Source organism: Sorex fumeus, unplaced genomic scaffold (assembly GCF_029834395.1).
Source record: "Sorex fumeus unplaced genomic scaffold, SorFum_2.1 ptg000037l, whole genome shotgun sequence".
Classification (NCBI taxonomy): domain Eukaryota; kingdom Metazoa; phylum Chordata; class Mammalia; order Eulipotyphla; family Soricidae; genus Sorex; species Sorex fumeus.
Genome location: NW_026606094.1, coordinates 39,481,560 through 39,492,536, shown reverse-complemented (window position 1 = coordinate 39,492,536; position 10,977 = coordinate 39,481,560). Strand labels below are relative to the sequence as shown.

General features: G+C 36.4%; 1 protein-coding gene across 1 annotated transcript; it reads left to right on the top strand.

Moving 5' to 3' along the window:
- The first annotated feature begins 4,898 nt into the window (after positions 1-4,898).
- STEAP4 (STEAP4 metalloreductase) lies at positions 4,899-10,221 on the top strand. Its single transcript, XM_056118601.1, has 4 exons — positions 4,899-5,351; positions 6,248-6,775; positions 8,072-8,236; positions 9,979-10,221. The coding sequence occupies exons 1-4, from the start codon at positions 4,899-4,901 to the stop codon at positions 10,219-10,221; spliced, it is 1,389 nt and encodes a 462-aa protein (XP_055974576.1).
- Positions 10,222-10,977: the final 756 nt, after the last annotated feature.

The following is a 10,977-nucleotide window of genomic DNA, read 5'->3' as shown; positions in this document are numbered from 1 at the left end:
TATGTTGGGTTTTTACAATTTTAACACATCTCTCTCTTAATAATTCTACTTCCTGTTTACCACCTTTCTTATTTTCCTTATTACTTCCATTCTAAACCTGAGACAACTATAAATTAGGAAGCTTTTTTTCAGTCTTTAAGCAAAGAATCTCACTACCTGAATAACTCCATGTTTACACATATACAAATCAGTTACAAATAGTCTGAAATGGGTGTAACTTTCTTCTATATATAGAATTAGCTAAAATACACCCACAACTTACTTCTGCAGTTTAAAGTATGCCTTAAATTTCATTTTTATGAATTACTATTATTAGAATTATTTCTTAAGAGTTTAGAATTCTTTCAAAGAATTTCCACCTTATTTTTTTAAAAAGTGTCACTTCTTCCCAATTAGAGTGATTTTAATTTTGATCATTTACTTTCCATTAAAAACCAGTCAAAATGTTCAGTCATCCTGAGTTTCTTTATAAGCAATCTATGACAAAGATACAGATAGTTTATCAAAGAAATGATTCTAAGATATAGGATGAAGTCAGGGAGCTTAAGCAGGGAATGATGAAAGAAAGGACAAATGAGTAGTGCTCTGGTTCACTGGGACTTTCTGAGGAGTTTCATAAATTGTAGCAGAGTTGTGAGTCAGAGATGAAAAGGGAAACACTTTGCAATGAATTCTTGCCCTCAACTGGCCTATTGTGTCCCAGCAGATTTTCAACGTGTCAAGCAGACAAAGGTCTTGGAGAAGTCTGGGACAAGAATGTAGATACTGGAGAAATGGGTTCCCAAAATGAGCCTCTGTTAGTTAGATCTTAGAAATTGAACACCACTCTATGGAGGCCAGAAATAAAAACAGGAGGATTTTTGAAGTAAGGTGCAGACCTACACATCTCTCTACCTTACTGTCTGACTTGATTAGGAATGACAAAGTACTCAATGGAATAATTATATTCCTTTATATTAACTCAACCAGTGATATTTTAACACCTCCTTACTGGTTTTTATCTTCAATTTACACAGAGATGTCTCTAAAGGCTTATGTGGGACACTAAATTTTAATGTTTTAGGTAATAACCCAAGCATGTTACATTGGATTGCCAAACTGCATTTAAGAGGGCAATATAAAGCAAAATGTGAAAGACTGAAATAAAGAAAAATTCACACTTGAGCTGTTTTTACATGTGTTTTAATAAATTCACATGCTTTAAAAATATTGCTATGGGGTTTTATATCTAAGAAATAAGTGGGGCGTGCAGGACCTTCTTAAGAATTAATAACTACTATTTTAGATAAACTATATTTGCCATAGAGTCACCAGGTTTAAAACATCATTTCAATTTAAGCTTTCTGTTACTGTTGTTGTGTTTGTTTTTAGGCCATATCTAGTGGCACTTAGGGGTTACTCTTGGCTCTGTGTGCAAGGATTACTCCTGGTGGGCTCAGGGGAGCATATGGCATGCCAGGGATCAAATCCAAGTTGGTGACATGCAAGGCAAATGCCCTACTCACTGTACTGTCTCTCCAGCCCCTTGTTTTTGTTTCCTCTGGCAGACCTCCCAAGCTGTGCTGTGGGGGCCCAGAGGCCTCTCTCCAGCGTATTCAGTTTGGACACATGGTTGTTGCTTGGACCTTATCTTATGTTGCTGCAGTGTCAGGGATGTGTATAGGGTCCCGGGTCCTCATGTATTGCAGGCATGAACCCAGCCCTTCAAACTCACTCTCTAACATTAATTTTAATTTTAATTTACTTTTATATTCTTTGGGGTAAGTCTGAGGATATTTTACTATGTTGAAATTCTTTAGAGTCACTTGAACTGTCAAAACATCCTTTGTCAAATTTTCTGATAGGCAGTTTTTTGTTCCTTATTGACTTGAATGAGATAAAAAATATATTTTTTTCCAGCTTTCTATCTTCTTACTTTGTTTACAGGGGCTTTTGTTTTGCCTATGTTATGTTGTACAATTACATTTATTCCTTTATTTTTAATCGTTTTTAAAATAGGAAAAGGGCCTTGTCCCTCTAAGTTTACAAATGAATTCTCCATGGTTACTTCAATCCTGTAATGTCTCTGTGTGTGATATATATCTCGAATTCAACTTTTCATTCAATTTCACTATTTAGTTGTTCCAATATTAGCTATTAAACACTCCATCTTTTTATTGGGGGATGGGGGCACATGCCATTGGTGCTCAGGGCTTGTTTCTGACCCTGAGCTCAAGGACCACTCCTGGTGGACTGGGGGAACCATATAGGGTGTTAGGAATTGAACCCAGATTGGCCATATACAAGGCAAGCTTCCTTTCTGCATGCTGTACTATCTCTCCAGCATCAAATAATCCATCTTTTTACCATTAAATTAAAATATGATCTTAATCATATAAATTAGGTATATTTTCAGTGTTTTATTTTATTGCTATATTCATTGGATAGCAAAGCCTGGCAAGCTACCTGTGACGTATTCGATATACCAAAACAGTAACAACAAGTCTCACAATTTTTTGTGAGACATTACTGGTGCCCGCACTAGCAAATCAGTGAACAGAGGACAGTGCTACAGTGCTACTCGTTGTATACATTGTGTTTGTGTGACAGGAACATATTTCATTAGCTTAGCCAAACACAGTAACAAGTCTCACACTGTTACTAGGCCCTCTGAGCAAATCGATGAACAACAGGAGAGGACAGTGACAGTGACAGTGACAGCTTTATCATACAAGCACCCCATTCATCACCCTACTTTATGAATTTATAGGTTATAGAAAACTAACCTCACTGTGAAGTTGAGCATTCTCATTCAGGAAAGTGCTATGCAATTTTATTTATGCAAATCCTTTCTGCTTTTTAGAGACATTAAAATGTTTCATTCATGTAGATATTGTACCTTATTATTTTAAGTTTATTCCTAAACATGATCTTTATTTTATTAAAGTTATATCACTTCTGTTATTATCAATGATTAATATTAATAATAAAATACTATTAATAATATTTTATTAAAATTAGGCTGTTTCTATTATATCTTCAATCTGGTTGTTCTTTTGTGGGTGTTTTGTTGTTGTTTTGGGTCATACCTGAAATGCTCAGGTCATTATTCCTGGCTCTGCAGTAAGAGAGCACTTCTGGTGGCGCTTGAGGGAACCATATATTGTGTTGAGGACTAAACAGGGGTTGGTCACATACAAGATAACTGAAGTGTCATAATGCCAGTACTATTACTCTGGTCCTGATCTAGTTTTTTAACAAGAAAAATGTCCTTATCACTTGAGTTGCAAGGCAGGGTGTTGATATGTTTGGACATGTATGGGATTATTTCTGTTGATGTTGTTGACTTTTCTAAGACAACTATTTGATCATCCATGGCCTTGTTTGTTTTTTTCATTTGGGGGCTGGGGGGTTACCAAGCAGTGCTCAGGTGCTACATCCAATTTATGGCTCAGAGCTATATGCTGGAGGTAGGGGACAGTTGCTGTTGGTGGTGTTCCAGGAGCAATGTCATAACCAGGATTGAATCAGCATCAGTCACATGAAAACACTTTTGCATTAATCACTTTACTACCTCACATCCATAACCCTTTTTGAATTTCTATATTTTAAATTTTTTTCTAATGTAGTTGTATTAGCTTGAATTTTCCAACAATAATAAAAGTGATCACAGAAGATAAATTTGTCTGATTTCTGACTTTATTGGGAAGGTTTCTAGTAATTGGGGGAGGAATTGTTGGGGCCATATTCCACATGTTAGCAAGCATCTTAACTCCTGGACTATCTCTCCTTCCCTTCTAATAAATATTTTCAACCATGATATGAGATTTTAGGTTAAGAGAGAGAAGCTTGGCAGACACCCAAGCGGTTTGCCGAAGGCTTGGGGCCACTCCCTGAAAGGCCCAGCAAATGCAGTGCTGCTAAGCCATGTGGTACTGGCGACCACCAGAGCACCCTCATTACCTCAAGAGTGTGTGAGGGCCACTAAGACCACACCTGGACCTGCTGGGAGATGGGGTGGATGGGACATGCATACCAGAGTCGCAATTGGGTCACTATGCATACAGGAATAGACCTCTGACAACTGAGAATTCTCCCTGGCCACAGAGAGGTACTCTACTCTGTGGGGTGGGATGCCAAACTTGTGGAGCTCAGGACTTACTCCTTGTACTATGCTCACTCCTGGCAATACTCCGAGGACCATATGCAGTGCCAGGAATTGAATCAGGCCAGCTGCATGCAAGGCAAATGCCTTACCTACTATGTGTCTGGCTTTACAGAGAGGTATTTTGTATGTTAAAGAACTGTCTTAATACTCCCCCTTTGCTATTATTCCATTAAAAAATGTTAAATGCTAAAATACCACCACTTAGTATACATAAGTATGAATATTTTTCTACTTAAATCTTCTAATATTAATAAGTTTTCTAATAGTAGATTTATAGAATATTTCCTAGGATGATGCCATTTGGTTACTGAGAACCTTCAGCTAGCAAGTTGTTGTATTCTGCTTACTAATTATTTGTTTAGAATTTTGTATGTGTCATTAAATATAAATGAATTGGCCTATGCTTTCCTTCTCAATATTTTGTTTAATTTGCTCTGAAAACTTTTGAAACAATAAGTGCTTGATAAATTCAATGTTGTTAAAATATGTGCCCATAGTTTAAAAAATCCACTAACTTATTTCTTATTTGAGTAAATTTTGCACCATGACTTTAAATGAGACAAATATGAGAATCTATAAGGAAGTTTCCATTCTTTACAAATTTTCTAGGAAATAAATACACTTGATAAGTTTATTCCAACATTAGAAAAGATAATTCAATGATATTGTTAGAAAAGAATTTTCATTGATTTTTCCATACCCAATGAAAGAACACTTACAGTTTGTTGGTTATTTATATTATCTTTCAGTTATGGAAAAATCTACAGATGCAATTGCTCTTACCATGAATTCTTCAGAAAAGTTGGAGACAATATGTATTTTTGGAACTGGAGATTTTGGAAGATCCCTGGGACTTAAAATGCTCCAGTGCGGCTACTCTATTATTTATGGAAGTCGAAACCCCCAGAAGTGCAATCTGCTGCCCAGTGGTACAGAGATCTTAAGCTATTCTGAAGCAGCCAAAAAATCTGACATCATAATCATAGCAATCCACAGGGAGCATTATCATTTTCTCACAGAACTAACTGAGGTTCTCAATGGGAAAATACTGGTGGACGTCAGTAACAATGTCAGGACCAATCAGTATGCTGAATCTAATGCAGAGTACCTTGCTCAGTTAGTGCCAGGAGCCCATGTGGTTAAAGCATTTAACACTATCTCAGCCTGGGCTCTCCAGTCAGGAGCAGTGGATGCAAGTCGTCAGGTAAGGTTAAATGGTGAGTTTGAGGATCAGAAATAAACAACAGGGGCTAAGGCCCAGGCTGTGCAGGCAGACCTGGCTTAGTCCCTGGTATCACATAGTTCCTACTCCCACACACACAGTAATCCCAAGCATTGCGGTGTTCAAGCAGCACAATGTTTAGGGTATTGTATCAAACTGCCAGCTAGATGTCCAAGAATAGCCACAGGGACCCCTCTTGGACCCAGGAGGCCCCATCCTCCCATGAAAGAAATTTCCATTCTATCTTCAAAAAATCCCAATTTTAATGTGCACTCGCCTTAAAGATTCCAAAGAATAATTTGCAAAATAAAATATGCACTTACATTTCATTCTACTAATATGTGCACTAATAGTTTTCTTGAATTTGATCAAGTGGGTAGTAAACTGTGATTTATTTCCCACTGTCTCCACTTCTGGAGATTTCATTTAATGGAATCTTGTGGTGTCAATGGAGGGTTTCTTTGCCAGTAATTGAAAATGAATACAGCTAAATGGTTGGTGGATCTCCTTTCCCACTCCTATTACCTGCTGTAAAGTTGCTTCATTGTATTCACTGAGATTCAAAGTAGTCTAGTGATGGGACACTCATGACTACCATTACCATGGAGCAGCAAGTCTAAGAACAGCAGGATGCGCTTAAAATCATGCTCAATTTCAATTTTTAAAAAACTGGTAGGTAGCCTTTTTTTTTTGATAGCTGGTACTTAGGCCTCTGACACGTGTACAATATCATCTTGCTAAACACATTGATTCTACATCCATGTTTGAAAAAGAAGGTCATTATTGTATATTACTGTTCAGCATGGTATCTGTGTAGACTTTAAAATCGTGATGAAAGGATTTATAGATAAATGTAAAATTGATTCTTTTAATCTTAGGTTTTTGTCTGCGGAAATAACAGTAAAGCCAAGCAAAGAGTGATAGCTATTGTTCCTTCTCTTGGACTTACTCCGTTGGATCAAGGATCCCTCAAGGCAGCCAAAGAAATTGAAAACTACCCCCTACAACTATTTCCAATGTGGAAGTTCCCCTTCTATTTGTCTGCTGCTCTGTTTATCTTCTTTTTTTTCTATGGTGTTATAAGAGACATAATCTACTTTTATGTTTCTAAAAAGAAAGATGTCACATTTAGTTTGGCTTATTCCATACCAAGTCATGTCTGTCCAATAGTAGCCCTCATCCTGCTTGGCTTGGTTTACCTGCCTGGTATCATTGCAGCCATTTTGCAGCTGTATCGGGGCACCAAATACCAACGGTTCCCAAACTGGCTCGACCATTGGATGCTATGCAGAAAGCAACTTGGCTTGATCTCACTGGGGTTTGCCTGCCTCCATGTTCTCTTCATAGTTTCAACTCCTCTTCGTTACATTGCACTATGGCATTTTAAAAACATGACCATTACTCAGGTAAATATCTATCCATTTATAATCCTAGTCTTGAAATCAAAGAGGAAACTTACCACATCATGTTTGACTTTATATTACAGAAAATCTTTCTTCATGTTTTTTCTCAATGAACCAACTTGAAGTGTATGCAACATCAAGAATTAAAATTAAACTCTGAATTTACATAGATTCAGATCTATATTTCCAGGATGCTGAAAAATTGATTTTAGGACTCAGGAAAACTAAAGACAGCTATTTGGATTGCTTTGACTGGCAATCAAGAAATGTAGACCAATTTAAGACTCTTTATTTTAATTCACTGTGATTTATGAATCTGTTAACAAAAGTTTCAGGAATTCAATGTTCCAACTCCCAATCTACTGCCAATGTCTGCATTCCTCCACCAATGGCCCAAGTTTCCTTCACGCTCCACAAAAGATCCTATTTTTATACATGGTCCTTTCTCTTGAAATTCAACTCTCTTATAAAAAGTCTCTCAAATATGTGTCACAGGAATAGAAACAAATACACAAAAGAGTGATTATAGCTCCATTAATGTGACTTCTGGTTGTCCTCACTAATGAAAAAACTAAAAAGTTCTGAACAAATGTCAAATATTATTTTCTGCATAGTAAAAAATGTTCAGAGACAATCAACTCAGAAGTCTTAAATAGTCCCAGAGGAAATACTATTCATCAGTTTCTAGTTTAGAAATAATTGATTTTGATCAGACTTACTACAATCTCAAATTTTATTAGTCATTAATTCATTGATAGTGCTGTGCTTGTTTCTCTACATTATTTTTCTAACAATTATATGGGAGTTGCTTGGATAAGACTCACAACACTCCAGCACTCTAAATCCACTCAACCTATCTATAGTACAACAGACTTTCTGCCATATACACTGTAGTATGTATGAAAGAACCTAAACACTTTGCAAGTGAATAGTTAGCATATAAAGCCAAAAAACAAAATTCTAATGTAATCATTTAAGAACAAAAAATATTGCTTGGGGAACAAGCCATATGGTATAGGTTTAAATAAATGTTTACTTTGTTTTAGGATTTGTATGGTCAATTAAAACTTCCTATCTTACTCCTTGAAGTCAACTTTTATAATAAAAGTCCATGCAGAACCAATTACTTTTTCTGCACCAAAATATATTTCAAGTATATTTTCTCTTTTCAAATTATTATCAAGAAATGGCATTCAACTTACCCTTAGAAAACTAGCAATGCAAAGGTCCCCTATAAAGTTTGAAAACTTTACCAAAAAAAAAAGGTAATTAAAAATTTTGCTTATAATTTTTTTTCAGGTAGCACTCAAAAAAGAAAGTCCAATTAGTACATATAGAGCCTGGCTTAATGATTCATATTTGACTTTGGGGGTACTTGGATTTTTCCTGTTTGTACTCCTAGGAATCACATCCTTGCCATCAGTTAGCAATCTAGTCAACTGGAGAGAGTTCCGATTTATCCAGGTAAGTACTTCAAGACTGAATGTGCTTTATGTTGCAAAATAAGTATGACTTTAAAAAATCTCCTCATTTTTCTCTCATCATGCAAAAATTTCATCACTTCCCTAGCAATTGCATTAAAATAGCAACTGAAACAAGTTCAAATTAGAAAATGCTAAACTCTGGTACAAAAAGGCAGATTCCATAATGACTTGATTTTCTAGTAGGACATTCTTAGCCAAGATTTCCTGACTGCTACCAGAAACATCACTAAGACTAAATATAAAAAAATAAAAATAAGAAAGAAATAAAGAAAGAGAAAGAAAGAAAGAAAGAAAGAAAGAAAGAAAGAAAGAAAGAAAGAAAGAAAGAGAAACTTATGTGTAAGTACAAAGAACAGAGAAACTCAAAAACAAAATTTCTTCTTCTGAAAGTTAATCTTTGCATAATAACATGTTGTGTGGAAAGGTTTATATTGAAATAAAGTTAAAAGCTATGAGCAAGATGGGCTAGACTATCAACATAATACATTCAATACTGATCTGTAAGAAAGAAAACTGACTTTTTTTTCCATATATCACCAATACCTCATTTAAGGTAGTGGAACAAATTGTTCTTATACAGCAGTGGTCCTGAAAGTGTGATACCAGAACCATCACCAGCAGCATCCATTGGAATCTTGTTAGAGACATAAGCCTCCAAACCCCACCTTGGCCTAATCCATCAAAAACTCAGGAGCAGGACTGGAGCAACAGTACGGTGAACAGGGTGCTTGCCCTGTACATGGGCAACCTGGGTTTGATCTTCAGCACTACTTATGGTCCCTCGAATCCTCCAGTAGTGATTCCTGAGCACAGAGTCAGGAGTAAGCCCTGAGTTGTGTGCCCTGCCCCCACCAAAAAAAATAAATTACCCTCGGGAGGTAGTGGCCTACAGTTTAATGGGGGTGGGGGGATGCGTTATAAGCCCTCCAGACAATTCTGATGCCAACTTAATCTGAACCTGATAACAAAATAGATCATTAACAACTGAAATTAGATTTGAATTTTATAGAACTATTTGAATATTCTTGCAGTGTCTCCCAAGGGCCAAGAGCAGCTAACATTTCTCACTGACAGGTTTCTTCACAGCACAGTATAGAATTTAGACTAAGCCAATTAACAAGAGTAAAGTTTTCTAGTTGTTCTTTATGTGATAGAAATTTGCTAACATCTGCGTTTAGTCAAGAGCATATACTAATGTGGTGTTTCCAGAGGACATATTGTGTCTTATCCATTTCTGACCTCCGGAAAAAAAAAAGTGAACTTCTGCTAAATTTTCCCCTCTAGCCAAATTAAGACAGAACCACCATGTCACTTGTAAGAGCAATCTTTTTTTAAATAAAATATTTATCTTGAAATTTGTCCCAAAATATACAGGTGAGACTGGTGCTGTAAAGATTTCTAAGATTTGTGGTTATTGACAGAAATCCTTCATTACCATACAATATTTCACTTCAAAATATAAGCAGTATTAGGTGGAAAAGATAGTACAGGTGGAAAGGGCCTTTGCCGCACATGCAGCCATGCTAGCTGAATACAACCTTTGTTCAATTCCCTGCCCCTGGACATCACCACGTTTCACTTTTTAGCAAGGAGCCAGCAATAGCCCAAGTATCTCCAAGTTGTGACCTACACCACCTCACACCAAAAATATATCAAGTTAAATTAAGTTTTTATAAAAAAAAAAGTAAACAGTGTTAACATTCATGTATTTCTTTCTTCTAGTCTAAACTGGGTTATCTCACCCTGGTCTTGTGCACAGCACACACCCTGGTGTATGGCTGGAAGGGATTCGTCTGTCCCGTGATTCTTAGATGGTATCTTCCTTCAACCTACATGATAGCACTCATCATTCCTTGCACTGTTCTGGTCATCAAGTGTATCCTGATCCTGCCTTGCATAGACAGGACTCTTAACAGGATCCGCCAGGGATGGGACAGAAACTCCGAGTCCTCAAACCATCATTGAATAGAAAAACAAAAATTTAAAATAACATTTAATTACTCAGACTTCTGAGCTATCATTGTATGTTTAAAGAAAAAATGTATCATTAAGTGCCTTTCTTCCCTCACAATAGCTGAAGTTTATAGACAGGGAAGAAAACACTTCCTGACTTTGAGAAATTGACAGACTGACATTGATCCAACTTGATCTCGGGTTTGTGATGAATCAGTGTAAGTTCTTAACCATCCTTTTCCAGGAGGCAATAGGTTTCAGATCAAGATTAACTTTGTGGTTTCACATTAAAAAGCTTCTTTGTGTGCAACATATGTTACCTGAGTGTCTTGCGGAATCCAAGGGAATTATATGCAACTTCCTTCTCTAGGTGCAGAGCTAAGGAGTAAAATGGAAAGCTGTAAGATGGTGGCCACTGATACAGACATTTCAGGTCTCTCTGAAAAAGAGGGTCTAAGTGAAAAGAATGAGATGGGGGAGAGGGTATTTCTTGGAAATTAAAGAAATTCTAAGTATTTCATCATAAAATCTGTAATTAAATATCAAATGTAAATCTTAATTTTTTGTTTACTAATATGGCTGTGTACTATGGGGATCTACTTTCCAACATTATAAAACTTCACTTCACTTAAAGGGGCAGGTGAATGAGACCAGTTGTAGTTACATTATAAAACATCACAATTAAAAGTAGGATTACAGGTTGAATATATGCACCTCTATACCACTGTAGCAAGATTCTTTTTTTATAAGGAAGAGTGCAGGAAATAG

Bases quoted from the DNA above. Each gene is read 5' to 3' on its own strand.
- STEAP4 (XM_056118601.1), top strand. From the start codon at position 4,899: ATGGAAAAATCTACAGATGCAATTGCTCTTACCATGAATTCTTCAGAA. The intron at 5,352-6,247 runs GTAAGGTTAAAT...TTTTAATCTTAG, and splicing joins CAGTGGATGCAAGTCGTCAG to GTTTTTGTCTGCGGAAATAA. The intron at 8,237-9,978 runs GTAAGTACTTCA...TCTTTCTTCTAG, and splicing joins GAGAGTTCCGATTTATCCAG to TCTAAACTGGGTTATCTCAC.